The sequence below is a fragment of the Amblyraja radiata genome, chromosome 8 (assembly GCF_010909765.2).
Source record: "Amblyraja radiata isolate CabotCenter1 chromosome 8, sAmbRad1.1.pri, whole genome shotgun sequence".
Lineage (NCBI taxonomy): Eukaryota > Metazoa > Chordata > Chondrichthyes > Rajiformes > Rajidae > Amblyraja > Amblyraja radiata.
In genome coordinates, this window is record NC_045963.1 from 8,736,416 (window position 1) to 8,761,650 (window position 25,235).

The 25,235-nt window shown below is 41.2% G+C and overlaps 1 protein-coding gene across 2 annotated transcripts in view; it reads right to left on the minus strand.

Annotated features, from left to right (window-relative positions):
- Nucleotides 1–23,986, minus strand: part of papolg (poly(A) polymerase gamma) — a 44,296-nt gene extending 20,310 nt beyond the window's left edge. The window contains exons 1-13 of one of the 2 annotated variants that reach the window (XM_033025161.1): nt 23,788–23,986; nt 22,561–22,623; nt 12,856–13,026; nt 12,703–12,769; nt 11,916–11,997; nt 11,698–11,807; nt 8,213–8,266; nt 7,596–7,707; nt 6,852–6,941; nt 6,625–6,763; nt 4,664–4,736; nt 4,455–4,575; nt 2,982–3,066 (exon numbers count right to left, since the gene is read on the minus strand). In XM_033025161.1, coding sequence (XP_032881052.1) covers nt 2,982–3,066; nt 4,455–4,575; nt 4,664–4,736; nt 6,625–6,763; nt 6,852–6,941; nt 7,596–7,707; nt 8,213–8,266; nt 11,698–11,807; nt 11,916–11,997; nt 12,703–12,769; nt 12,856–13,026; nt 22,561–22,623; nt 23,788–23,804 — 1,184 coding nt within the window. In that variant the 5' untranslated portion in view covers nt 23,805–23,986. The remainder of the gene's footprint in view (nt 1–2,981; nt 3,067–4,454; nt 4,576–4,663; nt 4,737–6,624; nt 6,764–6,851; nt 6,942–7,595; nt 7,708–8,212; nt 8,267–11,697; nt 11,808–11,915; nt 11,998–12,702; nt 12,770–12,855; nt 13,027–22,560; nt 22,624–23,787) is intronic. The other variant, XM_033025162.1, reaches the window with a different exon arrangement.
- Nucleotides 23,987–25,235: the final 1,249 nt, after the last annotated feature.

The following is a 25,235-nucleotide window of genomic DNA, read 5'->3' on the forward strand; positions in this document are numbered from 1 at the left end:
CAGACCTCAAGCAGTCATCGCATGCAAAGGATATGCAACAAAATATTAAACATGACTACTTTCATTTACATGACATTGGTGTCCCAAACATTATGGAGCCCTGAAATTGGGAGACTATGTATAAACACTGCTGTGATTTCTACATGGTGAAACCAAAATGTATAAAAATGGCCTTTAATAAAATCTGACAATGTGCACTTTAACCACATGTGATTTTTTCTAATACATATCGCAAATTGTGGAGTACAGAGGGAAATAAATAAATGATGGGTTTTTGTCCCAAACGTTATGGAGGGCACTGTAAATGCTAGCAGAGTTTACTTTCTTTACTACCGGTTTGACTTGCAGATTAAATTTTGGGGAATCCTGCACCAGCACTCCCAGGTCACTTTGTACCTCTGATTTCTGGATTCTCACTCCATTTAGAAAATAGTCTTCGCCTTTATTCCTACTACCAAAATCCATGACTCCACACTTTGCTACACTATGTTCCATCTACCACTTCTCTGCCCACTCTCCCAACCTGTCCGTCCTTCCGCAGTCCCTGCTTTCACCACACTACCTGCCCTTCCACCTATTTTCATATCATCCACTAACTATGCCACAAAGCCTTCATTCCCCTCGTCCAAATCATTAATATACAACATGAAGAGTAGCAGCCCCAGCACCGACCCTAGCAGAACACCACTAGTCACTGGCAGCCAACTACGAAAAGCCCCCTTCATTGCCACTCTTTGTCTTCTGCCATCTAGCCAACCTGCTATCCATGCTAGTGTCTGCCCTTTGATACCGTGGGCTCTCATCTTCCTAAGCAGCCTAACGTGTGGCACTTCATCAAAGGCTTTCTAAAAATCTAAGTAAACAGCTTCTACTCTTTCCTTTGTCTGTCCTGCTATTTACTTCTTCAAAGAATTCCAGCAAAGTTGTCAAGTAAGACCTCTCCTTCACATAGCCATGCTGACTTCAGCCTATTTTATCATGAACTTCTAAGTACTCCGTACCCTCATCCTTTATAATAATGGACTCTAAAATCTTACCAACCACCAAAGTCAGATGAACTGCCCTATATTTCACACTATTCTGCCTTGCTTCCTTTTTGAGCAGCGGGGTAATATTGGCAATTTCCCCAATCATCTGGGACCACTCCTGACGAGCGATTCCTGAAATATCACTATCAATGCCTCCACAATCTCTAAAGCCACCTCTTAGAACCCGAGGGTGCAGTTCATCCGGCCCAGGTGACTTATCCACCTTCAGTTTCCCAAGCACCTTCTCCACTCCACTAACTTCCACCCGCTGACTCTCTTGAATTTCAGCCACGTTGCTGGTGTTTTCCACTGTGACGACTAATGCAATAAAGTTATTCAATTCCTCTGCCATTTCTTTATTCCAATTATCACTTATCCTGCATCCTTCTCAAGCGGTCCAACGTTCACTCTTGCCTCTTTCTACAACTTGTATAACTGCTCCATCTATTGTACTGGAGTTAGACTTGATTGTATTTATGTACGTTATATCTGATCTGTGGATTGCAGGAAAAACAAAGCTTTTTACTGTACCTTGGTACACGTGATAATAATAATCCTAAACCCAAGGTGGTGCTGGAGGAATTAAAATGCACAAATGAAGATGAATTACTAGGACCTGATCAGGTGCACCCTAAGATGTTATGAGAAGCTAGGAAAGAGCCACCGGCAGGGATATTTATATCATCAATTACCATGGGCTTGGTGCCAAACAGCAGGAGGCTAATATTATATCTCTATTTACGAAAGGCTACATGGAAACGCCTTGGAACTTAAGACCAGTAAGCTCTACACCACTGGTGGTCTGATTAGGGATTATCAGCATGTCTTTGTGCACATGAAATCATGCCTCACTAATTTAATCGAGGCGACCAAAACGATTGATGACGGTAGAGCTGTAAACGACTACATGGACTTTGGGTAGGACTAAAATGCCTCATGGTCGGCTGTTTTGGAACGTTAGATCACATGGGTTCCAGGGTGAGCGAGACAACTGGATACAAAAATAGATTGAAGGTCGAGGTTGTTTTTTCAGGCGGGAGGCTTGCAGCAAGTGGTGTGCTATGGGGGTCGGTGCTGGGTCAAGATGTTAGACTTTGGTAAAAACAAACCAGGGCAGGAGGATTGCACAGTAAATGGCAGGGCTCTGGGGAGTGGTAGAGAGAGAGAGAGAGCGCGAGAGAGAGAGAGAGAGAGAGAGATAGCTAGGGATGCCTGAAAGTGGCGACACAGATAGACATGGTGATGAAGGTGGCATTTGGTATGCTTACCTTCATCAGTTAGGACATTAAGTATAGGAGTTGGGACATCAGGTTAAAGTTGTACAAGATGTTGTTAATGCCACATTTGGAGTGTTGTGTGCAGTTCTGGTTGTCCTGCTATGTGAACAATGTCACCAAATAAGAAAAGATACAGAAAAGATTTGAAGATACTACCCAGTTTGGAAGGTTTGAGTTACAACGACAGCCTGGATTTCCTTTTTTCCTCTGGAAACTTGGAAGCTGAAGGGTGAACTTAATGATTTATAAAATCACGAGGGGCATTGACAAGGTGAATAGCCATAGTCATTTCCCAGGATAGGGGAGTCTATAAACTAGAGAGTATTAGGTTTAAGGTGTGGGGGGGGGGAGAAAGAGATGCAAATAGGAGCAAAGGGACAACTTTTAACAGAGTTAAATGAGATGCCAGAGGAAATGATAGAGGCAGATACATTAAAAAAAAAAACAGAAGCAGGTAGATGGATAGGAAAGCTTTGAAGAAATATGTGCCAGGCTAGTGGTATTAGCTCATTTAGCATGCACAAAATTAGCCGAATAACCGGTTTCCATGAAATGATTCAGTATCTCTCCAAAGCAGATGGAAAACACCCAAAAGTCTGCAAGGATTACAACACCACAACACCCAGGATTACAACACCACAACTTTAATGTAGCCATTGAAAAAAAGTACACTCACTTGTATTTTTGAAAGAAGTTGGGTGGTTCAAAAAGTTTAGCCCAGTCTGTCTTGCCTTGCAGAATGTTATCAGTGATGGCCAGACCTAACAGCGGCAATATAAAACTAGAATAAATTTCTACACTTAGTGCAAATAAAATAAAGAACATTTAACAAAACTTTAGGTTCTACAAATGTTTTAAATGAAGAAGATTATCCAACATTATTTATCTGTTGGTGCCTCATGCTTTAATGTCTGTAAGCTAGCAGGAGGTGAACACTGGATGTCGAGGGATGGAGCAATAGATGTACTTGTTGGTGGTGTAGAAGTGATCTAGAGTATTAACACCCTTCATGGGACAGGAGACACGCTATTGATATATGGGTAGCATGTTCGTGATGTTTGCATGAATGGTCGCCAGTGATGAATAGGGCATCAGGATTTGCTGTCTCAAGAGAGCTGTCAGCAAAGTATAATTCATCCCTGGCAAGCTTTCAATCCTTGGCACAACTTACAAGGATTGAAAATTTATGGTCAATTCTCCTACCATCCTCTCATCTTGTCTCAACAGCATAGGATATATAAAATTGGGATCCTGTAACTTTTCATATTTAGTTTTCATTTCAAAAATATATCTACAACTAATAAATAAATAAATTTAAAAAAATATATATATATATCTACAACCATATCTACAACTGGTATGTTTTCAGCTTTATACATAGTGCTGGAGTCGCAAGGAATTGCAGATGCTGGAATCTTGTATAGAACAAAGATAGACACAAAAAGCTGGAGTAACTCAGCGGGACAGGCAGCATCCCTAAACCAGCATCTGCAGTTCCTCCTTACACATAGAACACAAAGTGTTGGAATAACTCAGTGGCTCATGCAGCATCTCGTAAACTTAGTAATGTGACATAGACTACTACTCTAGTTGTACTTCAAAATTGATTATTCTAAGAAATGACAGGATTAAATACATGAAGTTGTGTTTAGAGGTAATAATCTAACTTTTGTTCAAAAATATTCTTGTACCTTAAATCAGCACATTTTACTAAACCCATCTCTAATTTAGACTACTTCAATAATGTGCTCTCTACAAACTCCTGCCTCCAATGTCAAATACACTGACCAAACTCCAAATGTGTTTTTTGCTTTCAGATACTCCACTGGCAATAAATTAAAAGTGGAATCAATTCGGTTGATACTTCAAAGAGCATACCAAGTTACAAATCAAGAATCTCACACTACTTACTGAAAATATATTCTAAATCACATGCCAGCAATATCCTAGGACCAAAACGTGACCATTCAACACCAAGTAGATCATGATAAATCTGTAGCCCAAGTATAATGGTAAATTGCAAATGATTCAAAGAGCTATTGCTCAAATGTATAGACTTTGCAGGCTATATTAGCAAACCAGAGGAAACTAGTCATTAATATTACAGTACAAAAGCTGCAAAGTATATTAAGAATGAAAAAAACGAAACCTTGCTTGAATTCTTCTACCATTATTGTTCGAGTTGATGAAGATACATTAAATGTAGAGTTCTGCTGTGGGTAGGCAGGAGTTATTATTGGCATCAAATGGTATCTGTCAGATGGATTCACCTATTTAAAAAAATAAAAATAAAATAAAATTAATAGCGCACAATAAACATTAAATTAAATCAACTCTCTGTACTGTGCCAAGACATACCCGTGGATCCCAAACTGGCAGATTCAAGTTACTATCTTCTGGTTGCTTCAGCAAGACTGGATTTGGCCACTCCCTGGAAAAAAAAATTAAAATAACTAAATGATCAATAAGTAAAGATAACAAAACAAACACTATCACAGGTCCAATAGTAAGCCTGGTTTTAGGTTTCTAAGAATGTACATTCGCAAATGCAGCAAAGTTGCTGTAGGCTGCCTGCCTCCAATCAGATCGCCATCAGATATATAGATCACCATCAACATGAAAATAAAAGATTACAATGTTGGTGCCATTGTTAAATGCTGTAAAAAACAATATTTGCAGTTAAATTATTTGAGAGGATCAATGGGCACCAAAAATACTAGTTAAACGTGTTTGACATTCTGCTGGAACTGTATCTATGTAATATCAAAATCCAATGGTCCAAGACTACCTCCTCCAACCCGCAACTGAATTTGTTTTGCAATATAAACGCACAATGATTTCCAATCAAAATTGCTGGATTATTGGTTCGGTTTAAATACTGGGTTCTTAGAACTCCAGCGAATCATAACACAAAACAGGTTTATAGACTTAGTGAAGTATTAATACTACAATAATAGTATTTTGCAAAGAGTAACAAACAAAATTGCACATTTGCCTAGTTTTGGCATTCCTCAGGATAAATATTGTAATTGTTGCTGCCATTTGCAACAAAGGAAAAAAAGGTATTCCCCAAATTAGTGACAAATAGACAATAGGTGCAGGAGTAGGCCATTCAGCCCTTCGAGCCAGCACCGCCATTTAATGTGATCATCCCCAATCAGTACCCCGTTCCTGCCTTCTCCCCATATCCGCTAATTTTAAGTGCCCTATCTAGCTCTCTTGAAAGCATCAGTTCTCTCTTGAAAGCATGTAAACATAATTCTAGCACAATGTCAAATTAGTTTTTCACCAATATTTTGGGGCTCCTTGGACCCTCCTAAATTACTTGATTTTTAGTCAAGAATTAATCTTGTGGCTTTAATTTATAATTCCAATTGATAGCAACATTTTTCATTCACCTCAAACTTCAAACAGTTCTGGAATAAGTATATTCTGCATGTATGTGAACGATCAAGGGGAAATTGAAACATTTTTATCAGGACATAAAAATATTGGGGTTAGGAGGAAGAGATAGATCAGCCATGATTGAATGGCACGGTAGACTTGAATGGCTTATTTCTACTCCTATCACATGATCTTATGATAAGAAATTGGAGAAGGAATTGGTAATTCAGCCTTTAAGAAAATAGTCTACTCCACTGGTGCAAAAACAATATTATCCTTCTATAGTCAACAATGGAATCCCCTCAGTCCCTTGGGGAATATCAAAGATTTACAAAACTGAGGTGAAGCGATGTCATATCAATCCAAAATGTCTAACTCATGCCAAGACTTTCCTCCAATTCCAACTCGTTATGCCAAGACTATTCCCTCCAAAAACAAGTCCCCACCATTTCATTGCCAAGTTTCTAAATTTACCTGCGACACATTAAAAAGTTGAATTTCAAATTCTAAAATATGTATTTTGTTCATGCTGTTTCAGGTATCCTGGTGCAAAATCTCACAAGCATTCATTATAGTTTAATAACATACCACAATATAACTCCATTAATCTGCAATCTGCAATTTGGAATTTAGAAATCCTGATCTTTCAGCACCTATCTTACCATGTTCCCTTTAAACTGACTAAGGCCACAGTCTGGAGTTCACAGGAAATTATATTACTATAATAACATCTAATAAAAATTTTAAAAGTGTGTTGAGGTTTGTAGATGGTCTGGAAAAGGTGCCAGTCCAGCACCCACATAGATCCAAGCATGCCATTGGAGTTTTACTTTAAAGGTTTTACCTTAAGCTCAGATTTCACTTTCTGCAAAATTAACAAGAAAACAAAATGGAAGCTGTTAGAATATCTTGACAAGTTCAAAGGTATTACTCACCATTTAGAAAAGACTAGAAAAAACTTGTGGACTAATGTGGACGCAACTGCATTAGGGTACAACTGACAGGTCCTTGCTACAAGCATAGCCCATGAGACACCACCAAGGAATCCAAGCATATTAGAGTATATACCACGCCCTAGGTTAGATTATTACAGTACAATTAGCATGTTTTCCAATCACAAATATCTAACAAATAATTTAAGTTTAACATCTGGTTTACTTACTTTTTGCCCACAGTTTAATGGCTCTAAGAGTCATTCTGAAATTCTCTTTATTTGGTACTAGATGAAGAATTTCATCTGTAACTCTGCAACCTATCAGATATGAAATGGTTATTAAGTAGCATTGAATGTAAATTACCACCAAATTCACAGGAGCACAGTTTTTCTGACAACATTTTAAACTTAGAGGAATTTCAGACACCAACTCATAGCCCAAACCCTCACATCTCAGATGAGGGCATATCAGAGAATCTTGGTAGCAACACGATCAGTTACAAGGAAAGAGAAACATCTCATAAGTGTCCTTTCTATTGGCCACCAAAACATTTATTGCATGGATCTATCTATCACCTCGCAGTAGCGTAAGAGCACTAGCTGAATCATGGTGTTTATTTAATACACTACAATGAATATGATCTTTACCATGCACCAACTGCAAGAAAAGTGCAGTAAACAGCATCAACAACTAAACAGGGTATTTTTATCGCAACAAACCCTTGGGGGGGGGCGAAAGACTATGGGGAAATCCTCCACGGTTCGACCATCCTCATAGTGCAAGATGCCATGTTGGCTGGTGTTCAGTCATTACTGGTCTACCAGTCCTACCGCAGACTGGAATGAAAGATACCTTTGCAATATTTTCCTCATTTTTTTTATACTAGCTGAAACAAAGAAGACAGATGATATTCTTTTTAGTGTCCAAACTGATTAATTTAATAGTCGACATCAATTCAGTGGTTTGCATACCATTCAAACTTCGTATACATCGAATATCAAGGTTCTTCAATCGAGAATCATCTCTGAGGTCTAAATTGTCTGGAATGGTTTGTAAAGCCAGCCTCGCAAAAACGAGATCAATCTGAAAGTTAAAAAAGAGAGATTGACATCATTATGGTATTGTAACTTATTTATTCTGTAGCTGTTTCTCGAAAAGGAGATTGCCAACATTTGGGACATTAGGTTAATTTAGCAAAATTCTCTCAAAAATGCCGGAGCATACAACTTGATTAACACAGTACATTAGGCTTGAAGCTTTAATCTTTACGCAAGCATTATTCCCATTTAAAAAAAAGCAAATTGTAGGCAACATCTTCCTGCTAAGCAGACTGTAGATCTACCATTCACAAGAGGTTTTCAATCCAGCGGAGTTCAGTTGGAATATTGACCGGATTAAAAGGCATTTCCCATGAAGATGAATGGGCGTATAAACGATCACACAAGTCCCAAACATCCCAATTTGAGGCTCAGGATTAAAAGCCTTCAGAAATCTGTACAATAGGTCAGTCATCCTGATAAATGTTAGAAATAAAAACACTCAATTCTCTTCCAAGTAGGTGCAATTGAACCGTCGGAAACAACCTCACCTCAATGTTATTCAGTTCAAATTTGATAACTGGAACAAAGGCATCCTCCACTGCCTGCAAATTTAAAAGGGCAGGTCAGATATGCAGATCATTAATAAGGAACCTTTAAAAAAAACCTCAGAGAGTAATCTAGGTCAATTTCAAAGTAACTGCATATTCTTCACATTTCTCCCTAATTATATTTGGCAGCAGCCAAATTATCTATTTAAATTCAATAATAACTAATCATAACTTAAAAATAAATTGTTCTAAAGCTGCATATGGAAAGAAATAAGAAACTCTTTACAGATTCCATGGCTAATATCTTCAAAAAAGCCCGCAGAACTGTATCTCTACATTTTTTTAAACCAATAGTTGGCACCCAAAAGAATGCCTTAAGGTCACAAAAATGTTGAAGTAAATGAACACAAAAACACCCACAGCATCTTAAAAGACAAACATTCAATGAAATCATCAATATTCTTCCCATTAGGCTAGAGGAAAAGAATGCGGCTCCCTTCAAAAGTGTTTAATTGTCTTTTGAAGGGAAAATGAAAAATGAACCGAAAAATGAACAATGAAATTCTTACTTGCAGGTACTTTGTAGGAACCTACATTTGGGCAAATAGGGGTCGAGCCCAAGAAGATTATATAAAGATTTCCTACCACTAGATGCAGTAAAAATAGTAGGAATAAAATTGAGTGTTTTAACAACTATGGTTCAAAGTCATGGATCCAAGATGGTCATACATAAATACTAATAACACCACACCTGGAACTTGAAGGAGGCTCTAAAAGATAACAAAAGTAACTAGTAGACAATTTTCCTGTTGTGATAAGTAAGGCAATGCTACCAATTAATCAGAACAGAAATATTACCACACACTTGCACCAAGGGCCTTGACCAATAGAATGGAATGAAGCTCTCAATTTAAGGCAGAATTTACAAATGTTTGTGAGTGAAAGTGCAGATGATATTGAAGTATTTAGGCAGCAATAAATAAAAAGGAACTTACTCCTCAATAACTCTTGCTTTACCTTAATACATTTTGTAGTTTCACTGCGACTGTGATCATTAGAGTATTAAATAGGATGAGGGACCCTTTTAAAAGTTAATAAGTTTTAGGCCCCGAGCTAAGTAGAAGGTATCAATGAAGATACATTTTAAATAAAGCAACAAAGCTAGAGTATTTAATTCAATTCCAAAGTATTCGGGGAGCATACTTAAAAAAAGCAGATGAGCAAAACTAATGTACTTTCAAAATACATTTAAAATCCCCAATAATTGAAAAATAAGCAAGTTAAGAAAACAGTTTAATGGCAGGTTATGTGTACGCAATTACGACAGTATGAGGAGAGCTGTCTTCTTTGAGCTGCTTCTCATGATAGTACCACTACAGTACTGTTGAATAAGGAGTACCAGGATTTAACCAACTAATGAAAATGAAAATAGATCAATTTGTTTATGTACAAAAACCCCAGTTCGTACACATTTCCCACACCCCACCCTGACCATCGGTTTAGTTTGGAGATACAGTGCAGAAACAGGTCCTTCGGCCCACCGAGTCCACACCGACCAGCGATCCCCGCACATTAACACTACCCTACACACGCCAGGGACAATTTACATTTATTCCAAGCCAATTAACCTACAAACCTGTATGTCTTTGGAGTGTGGGAGGAAACCAAAGATCTCAGAGAAAACCCACGCTGTCACGCGGAGAACGTACAAACTCTGTTCAGACAGCACCATTAGTCGGGATTGAACCTGGGTCTCTGCCGCTGGACGGCAGCAACTCTACCGCTGTGCCACCGTGCCACCCTGATCAATAGAAATAAATCCTAAAACATACTATTGATTTGTTTTAAGATGAAATAACACTGACCAGGCATGGAATGCATATGCAATAACAATGAGCAAGTCATCCAGACATGAATAAAGTGTGAGCCATGCCAAATGGGACAGACTGATATGACTCAAAACATTTAGCATCAATTTAAACACTACTCAACCTAAACTTGATAGATGGGTGTTATTGAATTGCCAAAATCTAAACAATTTTAAAATTCAAAAATTTTTCATGGCTTGTTATTTGGAAGATGTCCCCGTGTGATTGTTCTTCTCATCCTTATTGGACGGTAGAAGTTCTAGCTTTGACAGGTGCTGTCAAGGTAGAGTTATTGAGCAACTGTAGTGCACTGTGTTGAGGATACAGACAATATACCAATGATGAAGAGAGTGAATGGAAAGTGGAATGGATGGGGTGCCAGTCAAAAATGCTCATTTGTTTTGAGCGACGTTGGAATTGCACTAATCCAAATAGAATCTAATTCTATTCCACTCACAGCATTTAGATTTGGGAAATTTGGTGACAAATCACTCTTTGCAGCACAGGTAACTATTACCCCTATGTGTCAGGTCCAGTTTTTGGTGCACTCCAAGATATTGATAGTGGGGTGCATGGCGATATCATCGGATGTAAAAGATTAATGGTTAGGTTTGATTATTCATTTTCTTTTCAGCAGAAATATATACTCAGTTAATTTCCCATGTAGTCAAGTAGATGTCAGTATGCAGCTAGACAGCATAGCTTTAAATTTGGCTAATTTGGAGATGTGTACCTGCAGCATTACTACCAGGGTGTGATCTGATTCCATATCCTCTGCCTAGTTTAATGCTTGCGGACATTTATTGATACGTGTCAATACAATTGGCTATAAACTGGTCTCTAGTGATGGTATAGTCCTGAATCATGCATGTGCCGTCACTATTAATGTGGACGATGACTCTCCAAGGAAATACAATGTCTAAATAACAGCAGGAAGAGAAGCTATTATTGGAATGGTGCTATTTTGAATATACATGAATTTCATAATGTAAGAGCACTTGCATGAATACAGAGAATGGAAACAGATGGCACTTTTATCTCTCCATAACATTATTGCAAAATAACAGAGGATATTGGAAGTCAAGATGAGAATATGAGCATGGACAATATATGACATAATATACCTGACAATCTTAGAAAGAAAATGATTAAGGAACTTAACCAATTAAAGCCTCAGATGATCTCTTGGGGATTATTAGAAAGATAAAATTCCCTTATCATTAATTAATTCCCATTAAATGCAGAAAAAACTTGGACAAAAACTCAGATCAGGCAGCGTTTATGGAAAGAGAAAAAGAGTTCAGCTTGAAGACCCTTCTTCAGAAGTTCAGCCTTTTTTTGTTGTTTATATTTTGGAGATCCGTTGTCTGCAGTTTTTTTTTTAAATGAACAATTACCATTCTATCTTTGGGACAAAAAATGAAACGTCGGTCTAAGATTCACACCAAAGTATCATGATGACAAATCGATTATCACATTAATATAATTCATTCAAAATCTAGAACACAAAAAACAAATATTGAGACAGAAATAACCTAAATAACAGAAAATGTTAGTATGATAACCACAGACAAATCAATTTGGAAAGAGCCGATTGTAAAAAATGTGATACATTACCCGCAGGTCTTTGATTCCTTCTTGTTGCTTCAGCTTTTCAAAGAAGGATTGAAAAAAGTCGCTCCTTTCTACATGACGCGGAGCAACACATAGCGCATCAATATCAGCACCTGCAGGTTATTAACAACCCAAGAAAGTACCATAGTTTCAGATTAGGCAAAAATAGCATTTGGTACTTACTATTATATTACGTTAGAAGAAATGTTACTTGTGTATACCTTTTGTATGCACTCCCAGTCGATACGAGCCAAATGTGAATATTTTCCCACCAACATTTACTATAACCGATGGTGGTAGATTCTGGGAATAAGATTTAGAACTTGTTAACAGGTGCTATGCTCTACTACATTTGTGTAATAAAATAATTATTTTAAATATACCATCAAAAAGGGAAATGCACAATAGCTAAATATCCTTTAAGGATGAGTGTTCAAATGTATTTATATTGTCTATTAAAACACATGGTCATTGAAGTCACACTTGGGCTGCAGGAGCATTTCTGCATCAAACACAAGATGTTTTAAACTGCTAAACACTATCCCACTCAATTGATCATATTCCTCTTCAAAGTGTAGACATTAAACATTAAAAATGGAATCACTAAAGCTATTTAGTGATAATAGATATACCTTTTCCCATAAGTGACGAGCAATAGCGATCTAAAAATTACATTTATCAAAATATTCAAATCTTCTTACACACAATTACGTAGAAACATGAGAATTATTAGCTGATTAAAATTACAGCAAAATTAAACTTAATCACAAGAGGTCACATTTCTCCTTTGGAGTGAGAACTTGCTAGCTATTGTAACTGCATTGCAGGTGGTATTGGAATCAAAATAGCAAACAAAATAAAGGAACATCACAAAAGCTAAGTTATAACATCAACCACAACTGAAGATTTCATTGAAAATACAAAAGCACTACTACTACTATTACTTGTAACATAACCTACTAATAACATTTTATAATTTATAATATTTCACTTTAACAAGATCTTTACCTTTGTTTCGCTGATCTCTGAGATCCATTCTTTAACCAAATTGTTTAATTTACTCAAAACAACAAATCTGAAACATTAAAGGAAACCATTACTATTGTTCAATTGGAAACAAAATGGAAAATCAGCCAGTAAAAACTGTTTCAAAGTTACCACCTATGGCTTAATTCCTCTTCCTCTTCAAATACTCCAAATGGCTTCAAAGCCTCAATCAGCCTCTGAGTGGAAATATCATCTACATCCTTGGGATGGGCAAGACTAATTGGAGAAGTGATCCCATAATGCTTCTGAGCCTCTTGAGACTGAGGCCCCAGCATAACATTGCCGCTGCAAAAGGAAGTAAAGATTTCATTACATATTGTAAAGCGAAGTGTACCAATGTTAAGACCAGTTGATATATATATATATATATATATATAGCAAACTGCCTCACATTATCTGTAGAAATACAAATGTTTGATCATCCTACAAAGGGTTCATTTTTGCAATAATCCTACAAAACCTGACTAAAGTAATTTTCCCATAGAAAGTCAAGTATTATCTGTTATTATCCATTATCTGTTATTTGCACTTTAGCAGTTTATTTATTCATGTGTGTATATATTTATATAATGATATATGTTTTGTAGTAAATGCCTACTATGTTCTGTGTGCTGAAGCAAAGCAAGAATTTCATTGTCCTATCAGGGACACATGACAATAAACTCACTTGAACTTGAAGTATTCTCGGTAAAAATGAACAGAGTGTTCCAGAACTTCAATTACCACAACATGCTGGAGTAACTCAGCAGGTCAGGCAGCATTTCCGGAGAAAATTGACAGGTGATGGTTAGGTCGGGACCCTTATTCAGACTGCGGGGGAGGGGGTGGAAGAAGAGAAGAGAGAAGGCTAGAAGAGATAAGGGGCAGGACAATGCTTAGCAAGTGACAGGATACAGTTGATTGGGTGCTTTGATAGGCAGATGGTTCAGCAAAGGCCAGAGATAAGGATTGTAGAGGTGCAAATTGTGAAGACAGAGGAAGGAATAAAATTGGTGCAGGTCCAGGTGGAATGGATAGGACGACAAAATAAGAACGAATAAATAAGGGGGCATAAGGTTTGTAGATTAGTTACCCAAAATTGGAGAATTATGAAAATTGGTGCTCTCACTCTGGCAGTGGAGGCAGCCTAGGACAGAAAGGCCATTATGGGAATGGGAAAAGAAGTTAAAGTGGTTAGCAACTGAAAAATCCAACTGGCCTTGGTGGACCGAATGAAAGTGTTCGGCGACATGGTTGTCTAATTTGTGCTTGGTCTCGTAAAAGTAAAAAAAGAGGCCACATCGGAAACACCATATGCAGTATATGAGATTAGAGGAGGTGCACGTGAACCTCTGTCTCACCAGGAAGGACTGCTGTGGTTCCTGGATGGATGTGCGGAAGAAGATTCAATGACAGGTATTACATCTGCTGCGGTCGCAAAGGAAGGTTCCAGGGGAGGGGGTAGTTCAGGTGGGAAGGAATGATTGAACCAAGGAGCCAAAGAGGGAGCCATCTCTGCAGAAGGCAGAAAGGGGCGTTCAAGATGGCGGCGCTGCCTTAGCAGCTGCGGCTCGCCTGCAGTCCGTTTTTTTCTTCTTTTTTTGTTTGTTCTTTTGTCCTTAGTTAATTTTTGGTTTTATTTTATTATGTTGTGTATGGGGGGGGGGGGAAACGTGTTTTTGGTCTCTTCCTTCGGGGTGATGCGACTTCTCTTGTCTTATCCCCCGTGTCCGTCTCCGCCGAGGCCTAATGGCGGAGCTGGCGGCCTCGGAGCTGGGGCAGCGTTCCAGCAGCAACATCGGAGCTGTGGCATTCCAGCGGCAGCGGCGACCCGGCATCGGAGCTGTGGCGTTCCGGCGGCAGCGGCGACCCGACCTTGTCGGGAGCTCACAGGTCGCCTCGGAGCAGAGGGAGAACAAGGAGGGAAGAGACAAGGACTTTAAGATTTTTGCCTTCCATCACAGTGAGGAGGTGCCTGATGAACTCACTGTGGTGGATGTTAAATTTGTGTTTATTGTGTGTTTTTGTCATTTTTATTATATGTATGACTGCAAGGCAACAAAATTTCATTCAGACCGAAAGTTATTGTCATTCAGACCTTTCGGTCTGAATGACAATAAAGGCTACTTTGACTTTGAAGGAATTATGTCACTAGTGGTGGGATCACATTGAAGATGGGGTGAAAGATAGGGACCGAGTTCAGAGCTCTGTCCCTGTTCTGTCTAGGGTGGAGGGGAGAGGGCGAGCGAGAGCAGAACCAGGACACAGAGGAGACGTGGGTGAGAGAACCATCTATGACAGCACGGGGGAAGCCATGTTGACGAAAGAAATAGGACATCTTGTATGACCCAGTATGTCCCAAAATAGGGGTGGACGCGGCAGAGACAGAGAAAGTGAGAGTAGGTCCAGTAATTTTCAACCTATATCTACTCCAAAACTTTCAATTTCCAAGCAATCAATGCCTCATCTTCATAATAGACATTCAGTCCCATTACACATCCGTCCCCCCCAACAGGAAGGTCTCAAGGTCCTCCTGCCCTTCTTTGAACAGAGACACAATTTCCCTCTATTAACACTCTCCATCACTTGGCTGAACTTGCCTTCACCCTCAACAACTTCTCATTTGTCTTCACTCATCAAGTTAAAGGTTTAGCCATGGGCACTCACACAGGCCATGAAATGTTTACTTCTTTAACTACTGTATTCCATTTCCTTCCTGCTTTGGTTTTGAGACCCTGAATACATTACTCTAGCTGTCCATTCACAGTTAATTTCTTCAGTCATCTTTCCACTTGCTTTTTTTCCTTAAACTGCAAACCAATTTGCCAGATATACACAATTTCTACATAGTGGCACCAACACATGTTAGGGGAAGGAGCAGTGGTTGTGGGAGCAATTGCAGAGATAGTTCTGCAATGGAACCGGTAACAAAATCGATCCTTTGTGCAAGTAAACTGCACACCAAAGCGTGCAAACCAGAAACAAGTTGTCCAGAAGGCCAGCAGGTATTGTGTTAGCAGATTTAACACAAAAGATTTATGAAGCAGAGATAATTTGCCAGTGGGCCTATGCACATGGTCTACTTAAATTGTCAACTTAATACCCAAGTATTATGCTTAATACTAAGGGCATTGGAGTACAGCAAAAGCATTTTAAAACAAACTTTCAAAATGTCACAAGTCAGCTTAACAGACTTGTTACTTAAAGCTTAGATCCAAAAAGCACACAAAACAAATTTCTTCTTTGGTAACAATAAACATGTTGCGGTCAGTGAAAACTTGACAAGCAAGCGCAGGTTTACTTCCAAATTCACCATTAATCTAAGAGTTCCAATTATCTTTTCCCGTTACAACCAATGTCCACCGATCCTTTCAAAACAGGAATCGATTATTCAATTGTATAATGCCTGTTAATCCAGATGTGTAGTGTTAAAAGAGTTGAAGTAGTAGCTACTTTGCAGGATGCGCTTACATCAAATATGAACACTTAAAAAAAGTTTTAAGCAAAAATGGTTCGCAACTGGATCAGCAATGCTACAGTTAAAATGTTATGGATGTAATTTATTTGTGTCTTAAATTAATATTTTAAAAAAATCAGCAAACTAAAGTGATAAATTTAAGATTTTGTTGCAACATAAAATACAGTGCCCTCCATAATGTTTGGGCCAAAGACCCATGATTTATTTATTTGCCTCTGTACGCCACAATTTGAGATTTGTAATAGAAAAAAAGTTACATGTGGTTAAAGTGCACATTGTCAGATTTTATTAAAGGCCATTTTTATGCATTTTGGTTTTACCATGTAGAAATTACAGCTGTGCTTACACATAGTCCCCCCCCCCCCCCCCCATTTCAAGGCTCCATAATGTTTGGGACACATGGCTTCACAGGTGTTTGTAATTGCTCAGGTGTGTTTAATTGTCTCCTTAATGCAGGTATAAGAGAACTCTCAGCACCTAGTCTTTCCTCCAGTCTTGCCATCACATTTGGAAACTTGTATTGCTGTTTATCAACATGAGGACCAAAGTTGTGCCAATGAAAGTCAAAGAAGCCATTATGAGACTGAGAAACAAGAATAAAACTGTTAGAGACATCAGCCAAACCGTAGGCTTACCAAAATCAACTGTTTGGAACATCATTAAGAAGAAAGAGAGCACTGGTGAGCTTACAAACCGCAAAGGGACTGGCAGGCCTAGGAAGATCTCCACAGCTGATGACAGAAGAATTCTCTCCATAATAAAGAAAAATCCCCAAACACCTGTCTGGCAGATCAGAAACGCTCTGCGGGAGTCAGGTGTGGATTTGTCAATGACCACTGTCCACAGAAGACTTAATGAACAGAAATACAGAGCCTACACTGCAGATGGTTAGCCGTAAAAATAGGTTGGCCAGGTTAGTTTGCCAAGATGTACTTAAAAGAGCAACCACAGGTCTGGAAAAAGGTCTTGTGGACAGATGAGACGAAGATTAACATATCAGAGTGATGGCAAGAACAAGTATGGAGGAGAGAAGGAACTTCCCAAGAACCAAAGAATACCACCTCATCTGTGAAACACAGTGTGGGGGTGTTATGGCCTGGGCATGTCAGGGCTCTCACTTAACTTTTTTTCCTCTGTTGCCAGCCGGGCAACATTGGCAGCTTTTTAGGTTGCCAAATGACAGTTTAGGTGGTCATTTAATACGGCTTGCATGATGCGTGCGATAATGTGCTTGGACGAAGTGAGTTGGAATTATGCTCAATGATGCATTCACATATCATTTCAGCTTCAAATAAAGTCACAAACTAAACATATTCATCAATCAAGACATGATATATACCACGATGACATGCAGCAAAATTATAATACAGTATCTCAACTATTTTTACACGTTGCAATGAATGAAATTTCTATTATTACTTTCCACTTCCAAACAAAAATGTGGTTGGATTATTCAGCCTATGATCAACCTGTGTCAAAAAATCCTGGACCATGGTAACATATATGCTTAACAATGCACACTACAGATTGATGCAAGCATGTTTTCTGTGAAGGACCGAAAATTATCATGACATGGCCATAGCATGGGTCTTTTCCTCTTGAATCTTCAATCTCTGTTGTGCCCAGTCACAGCAAAATAAGTTGATAAAGAATTGAATCGATCTGTTTGACACCTTTGAAGGTAGACACAGTAACAACATCAAGAAGGGAAAAATAGATACATAATATCCCTTCTGCTCTAGGATTTTGTAATTTAAAAGAAATAAAGATAATGGAAGTGTACTTTGATTTTCTTTTTCTTGTAACATACTTGTTACTGTATTATTATTATTACCTGACCAGACCTACACCATACTTTTGAATGTACATGGTACCTCTTTTACTCTGTGCTCACCAAGAAGATGAGTCATGGAAGTAGGTGACTATATTGAATCAATCATGGAACTTGGCAAGTGAGATTGCCCAGAAAGGCAATAAAAATGGCTGAAGTGGTTATTTTCAGTGGCAACGTCCTCATCAGACTTGTCACTGTCAGGGCGAGGTCCCGAGGCAGATGCTGCAGCTGGGTCTTCTCCTTTGTCAGGCTACCTTGCACTCATCACTCCTGCATGCCACAAGCTGATGGCTGGTCGAGGATCAAGGTCCTTGATGTTACTGGCATGCAGTATGATGAGGAGCTGGTCCGTCACCTGATCATCCTGGAGGGAACTTCTGATGGTGGTCTTCAGCTGCTTCAGCCGGCTGAAGCCTCGCTCAGCCTCAGCTGAACTTGCCGGTATGGTAAGGAAGAGGTCAAGGAGAGTGCAGATGTTGGGTGACACTTCTGGTGTGGGACTTCAGGATCACCATGCTGTATCACAACAACGCTTTCAGTAACATGGCTGTTATTTGGCACTACACTGGAGCATTAGGGGGAACTTCAATGCCCAAATTTCAGGGTGGGTTTCTGATGAAAAAGTGGAAAACTGGTAATCGAGAGACAGAATCACAGAGACAGAGACAGACAGAAAGAGCAGAGGCAGAGACAGAGATAGACAGAGATGGAGACAGAGAGAGACAGATAGAAAGACAGGGACAGACACAGGTATATGGATAGTCCAGGTTTGGAGGGATATGGACCAAACGCAGGCAGGTCGCTTTGCAGTTTCTCTCCCCCTCCAATGGGGCGAGTGATTTAAGGGCCTTTCGCACTTCGGCGACAGCCTGAAAAGAGGTTGTCGCGTTGTGACGCATGGCAGCTCCCTGTCGCCCCAGGATTTTGGAATGCTCAAAATCTAGGGGCGACATTTGGGTGTCTCATCATGTCGTGCGCCCTGTCACACGCTGATGTATGCTGTCCTGCGGGTGACGCCTGGTTAGGGTTAGGGTCCACAGATGGGCTGTAAAATATTCTTCCTTCAATGCATGGATTTTAAACATTAATATATTAAAATTAATACAATAAAATCAATTGTGCAAATGAAAAGATGTCTGAAGCGTTCAGTTTTAATCCAAATCACCGTCTCTAACTTTTCACAGGGATGGATTCAGTGAGTGTAGATTGAACTCCTCTCTCTCCTCCACCCCTCTCTTCCCCCCTCCCACCTCCATCCCTCCTTCTTTCCTCCCTTTTCCTCCTCCCCACTATACTCTTCTCCCCCTTCTCCACTCCTTCCCTCACATCCCCTCTCCCATTTTCCAACCCATCCCCCCCCCCCCCACCCCCCCACTTTCCCCGACGCCTCCCATTTGTGGACCCAGCCTATGACAGCTAGATCCAACTAATAGTACAGCACAAAGTCTACTCCACATCATTTGTTTTAGTAACATTGACTATGGGAACAACACCCCCCCCCCCCCCCCCCCCCACCTTGCTTCAAAATGGGTGGTGGGTATTTAGACTCAGTGGCCGGAGCAGGTGGGTGGCACTGGTACATTGACAACATTGTCTGTACCCAGTTGAAAAGCTCGCTTCCTCTGGGAGTTTGGAGAGACCATTGGAAGAGAGATCTGCCTCTGGGACAACACGTGACGAACAGTTTAGTTCCCATGCAGAATATTGGGGGTTCGAGTCCAACCCCTGGGGCCCCTGTGTCACACTTAGTTCAGAGATGCAGTGCCCTTCGGCCCACCGAGTCCACACCGACCAGCGATCCCCCGCACACGCTAGGGACAATTTATAAATACCAAGCCTATCAACCTGGAGTTAGGGTTACCTCCCGCACTCCAAAGGTTTGTATAAATTGTCCCTAGCGTGTGTGGGATAGTGTGCGAGGGATTGCTTGTCACAGGCTGGGTCCACAAATGGGGGGCATCGGGGAAGGTGGGGGAAAGGGGGTGAAGAAGGGTGGGAGAGGGGGAGATGGGGATGTGAGGGGAGTGGAGAAGGGGAAGAAGAATGGAGAAGGGGAAGAAGAGTGGAGCGGGGAGAAGGGAGGAAGAGGGGGGGGAAGGGAAGAAGGAAAAAGGGAACAAGCGGCTCAGGCGCTCGACACCGCTGCAAATTGTTCTGTTGCTGTTGTTCCCTTAAAGTGCCTGTCCCACTTTGGGATTTTTCCGGCGACTGCGGAGCGTCAGTGACTGACGCCTTTTAAAACCCTCCGCAGTCGCCAAAAATATATATAGAGTTACATATTCATATATAAATATACACTGTTTTGTTTTCTCATTTATAACATTGTTTACGGAGTACTATGGTTACATATTCTGTTGTGCTGCTGCAAGTAAGGATTTCATTGTTCTAACTGGGACATGAGAAAATAAAACACTCTTGACTCACGGCGCTAATGTGTGGGTTAGAACTAGTGTACGCGTGATCGGTGGTCGGCGTGGACTCGGTGGGCCGAAGAGCCTGTTTCCATGCTGCATCTTTAAATTAAACTAAAAACACTAAAACCAGATTAAATCTAAAGAAGGGTCTCTACTGGAAACATCACCCAATTTATTCTATCCATAGATGCTGGCTGCTCCATGGAGTTCCCCCGCACAATTAAAGCATGGAATAGTCTTCACCCTACCATAGTTACCCAACCAGACGCAACTAAATTTAAGGCAGCTCTTTTTTCCCCCCAAGAACCCTTTTTTGCTCATGTGTCCCAGATAGGACAATGAAATTCTTGCTTGCTGCAGCACAACAGAATATGTAAACATAATACAGAACAGGAGATAAAAGTTCAGTGTGTCTATATACCATATATATACACAATAAATAAACAGATAAAGTGCAACAGGCTGTTATTTTTCAGTTTGGAGTTTGGTGGTGGAGGGTCCACTCCAGTTTAAATTCCATTTGGAATATTTTTCGAGGACCAGGAAACGAGAGCTCCAGGGAGTGATTCTGAGTTGGTTTTCAGCGGTCGCGGCGAGGCGGCGACCGGACAGCAATGGCGGACAAATCTCCCACAATGCAAAGGGAGGGAGAAAGTGCCCGGCGCCGACCAGTTGTCATGGCAGTGTGGATGTGCAAGGCAGCACATGGGCACAACCACGGCCGATGGTGTCCGTGGTTCTGCGCATGTGCAGGATGTGGCAGTTCGCATGTGCCGGCGGATGAGGAGCAGGCGGAGAGCGGAGAACCGGCGGCCCGGACACGGATACGAATGGCCGGCGGAGACGGAGAGTGACAGAGAAAGAGAGAGGGGGGCCCGCTCAAAGTTGAACAATAGGTGTCCCGGGTGCTTGCCAAGCCAGGCAAAATGGCACGGCTTTTAGGTTGCCCGGCGGGACTTAAGGTCGCCATTGGCACCCGGGTAACCGTTAATTTCGGGCCCTGCATGTATGTCTGCTGAAGGAACTGGCTCGCATATCTTCATTGATGATACAACTGCTGATGGTAATAACATAATGAATTCTGAAGTGTATAGACACATCCTATTTGCTCAAGTTCAAACAAATGCCTCAAAACTCATTGGCCGGCAGTCCATTCTACAGTAAGACAATGATCCCAAACAGACTTCTAAAGCAACAAAGGAGTTTTTCAAAGCTAAAAGATAGTCAATCACCCAATCTGAACCCAATTGTGCATGCCTTTTATATGCTGAAGAGAAAACTGAAGGGGACTAGCCCCCAAAACAAGCATAAGCTAAAGATGGCTGCAATATAGGCCTGGCAGAGCATCACCAGAGAAGACACCCAGCAACTGGTGATGTCCATGGATCGTAGACTTCAAGCCGTCATTGCATGCAAAGGATATTTAACAAAATACTAAACATGACTACTTTCATTTACATGACATTGCTGTGTCCAAAACATTGTGGTGCCCTGAAATGGGGGAACTATGTATAAACACAGCTGTAATTTCTTCATAGTAAAACCAAAATGTATAAAAATGGCCTACGTTAAAATCTAACAATGTGCACTTTAACCACATGATTTTTTCTATTATAAATCTTAAATTGTGGTGTACAGAGGTAAATAAATAAATGATGGGTCTTTGTCCCAAACATTATGGAGGGCACTGTAAATGAATACAATCCCACTTAACTACTTTTTCTGCCAATCAAACTATTTGAAAGAGCAAATATTGCAGGCATTTGGGTATAGGTAAAACACTCGTATTCATCAAAGAGTCACTGAGCAATCACATACAGCACAAATCAAGGAATTTTAAAATTATTAAAATTAGTTGAAAAGTAAATTGAGATAATACACTTTCACTACATGCACACAATACAGGCAGTGAGTGCAGAAGAAAACCTTTAACACTTGTTCAAACAATGAACAAAAAGAAAATTGCAAATTGATCAATGGCCAAAACAAATTTATGTTAACTACTTGAATGGAAACAGCAGAACGTTTCTGGTCTGAAACATTTAAGGTATTTTTCAAATATATTCCATCCTTTAAACAATTACTAATGCTTCCTGGAAATAAAGTACACTAACCCCGAGTTTAGCAGTGTAGTCAAAGATTCAGGAGACAGAACTCCGCCACTGGACATCAAAAGTCTGCAGTTATATAAAGTGTTTCGATCAAAAAGAGATTTGGAAATAACAGATATGATTCCCATGCAAACAAAATTCAGTTAAAAAAACGTTCCAAAGATGTTCTCAACACAAGCAGTTTACAAATCAAATAGTTTAACTACTCCAAACAAAATCATAATGTTAAAGATAATTCCTCATAAGTAAAGCAATTACTAATCAGCACAGTAAACAGTGTATTGAATGCTGCATTAACATGGTTTAAAACATTATATTTTCAGTTCTCTCCGCAGCTGATATTATTTATTTTTAATTGGCGCCACACACAAGTCGAGAATGCTGCAAAGAATATTAGGGACTTCCCTGTGTGAACATGGAAGGGAAGGGAGGCGCTGGGATGGGAGGTCAAGGCCTATCAATTGAAGCCGCTGGAGGCAGAGGCCTAACTTCCAACGGAAGGTTTGCCCATCAACGATACCTGCCCAGGGTCTAATAGGGAGGCAGCTTACAACCCATCAGTCTGAAGAAGGGTCTCGACCCGAACATATCACCTATTCCTTCTTTCCAGAGATGCTGCCCGTCCCGCTGAGTTACTCCAGCATTTTGTGTCTATCTTCAGTGTGAATATTGATTTCCCTAATTTCAAGTAACCCTTGTGCTTTCCCTTTCACCCCACCATGGTTCTCCGACTAGTTTCACTCTCCTCCTGATCGATGTTACTGTCTGTATGCCTCCATGTCACCTTCCCCTCACTCAGCCAACAACGAACCAGCCCACATTTCCTTGATCGTCGTCTGCTTTGATCTATCGTTTTCACACCTTGCCCTTCCATATCTCCAGTCTCCCACTCCCTCGACTCTCAGTCTGAAGAAGAGTCTCGACCCGAACTGTCCCGCTGAGTGACTCCGGCATTTAGTGTGTGTGTCAGACAGGGAGGGGGGGGGGAGGACACACACGGCAGAGGCTGGGCGGCCACGGGCTGGAGTAACTCACTCAGCGGGACAGGCAGCTTCACTGGAGAGAAGGAATGGGCGACGTTTCGGGTGGAGACCCTTCACCAGACGGCGAGAGGGAGCGGGAGCCTGGAGGTGAAGGGAGGGAGGGAGGATGCGGGAGTCGGTTCGGCGCCGAGGCCTCAGTCTCTACGCCGCCATCCCAACAGCGCGCCCTCGCCCAGCCCTCACTTACGCTGACATTTCTTTCATCTCCTCACGGCCGACGGCTGCACCCACCGCTCCGTGACAACTAACTTTGACTTTGTCCTATTTTTATCTCTGGAAGCCGCCCTCAGCAACTCTTTAACGCTGCCCTCGAATATCTCCATGAATATGAAGCCACCGCCAACATGGCGGCCCGGCTCCGCCTCGCCCCTCCGTGCCGTGCGCGCCCACGCCACCTCGCCGTGCGCGCCCCCGCCACGTCTCGCCGTGCGCGCCCCCGCCACCTCGCCGTGCGCGCCCCCGCCACCGCGCCGTGCGCCCCCCCGCCCCGTCACGCCTAGCCCCTCCACGCTTCGCCGTGCGCGCCCCCGCCACACCTCGCCTCTCCACGCTTCGCCGTGCGCGCCCCCGCCACGCCTAGCCTCTCCACGCTTCGCCGTGCGCGCCCCCGCCACCCCTCAACTTCTCCATCAAAGATCATAGAGCGGGGTTGCTCTGAAAACCCCCAGAGCTCACATACTGGGGAGGCATGATGGAAAAAATGTCCAACATAGGACGTTAGGAAGGTAAATAGATGTATCAATGTAATTAGCTTTCACATCACAGCTTAATTAAAATGATTCAAACGAATACACTCTGCTGAAATGTAGGCTTCATTATCCATTGAGAGGGGATAGTTGTTTGCAGTTCTATTTAGGTTTGTTACAACTTTGAGATTACATCTGGTCTTTATCGCTGTACCCAGAAATTAATGGCCTTTTTAAATAAACTGACCCCATCAATTCTCCAAACAGGGATAATGACATGTCTGAAGAAGGGTTTCGGCCCGAAACGTCACCTATTTCCTTCGCTCCATAGATGCTGCTGCACCCGCTGAGTTTCTCCAGCATTTTTGTGTACCTAGGGATAATGACATTTTTGGTCCAAATGGGGAGAGGTATACTAAAACCCCTGTCTCACGGTGCGAGTTGACCCACGAGGTACCCCGAGTTTAAAACAAATTTAACTCGTGGTAACTACGTACAATTAACGTAGCGGGAACGTTGGAACTCGTGGACGCAACTTAGCGACTCGTGGCGCTAACGACAGGTACCTGTGAAACTTGTTAACTCTTGGAAAAATTCAAACATGTTTAAAGTTTTCCACTAGTAAAATGTACTGCTGAAGTTAAAAATGGAAACATTTAAACTTGTTTTAAGAACGTAGTGGCCCGTGCGTTTACCTTAGTGTCTCGTGAGTCTACCGTGGGAACTCTTTAACTCAGCGGGCAGGCAGCATCTCTGGAGAGAATGAATGGGTGACGGGATGACATTTCCAAATTTCTGCTGTGTCTTTGTGTAACTCCACCACCGTGTGTTCACTTTTTGTCAACCAGCATCTGCCCTTTCTTGTGTATGACATTATTTGTATCCGTGGCAGTTGATTGTCGCTCCCTTCAGTTTCCCAGGGGGTCGGGACCAGACTGGAGTTGTTTCA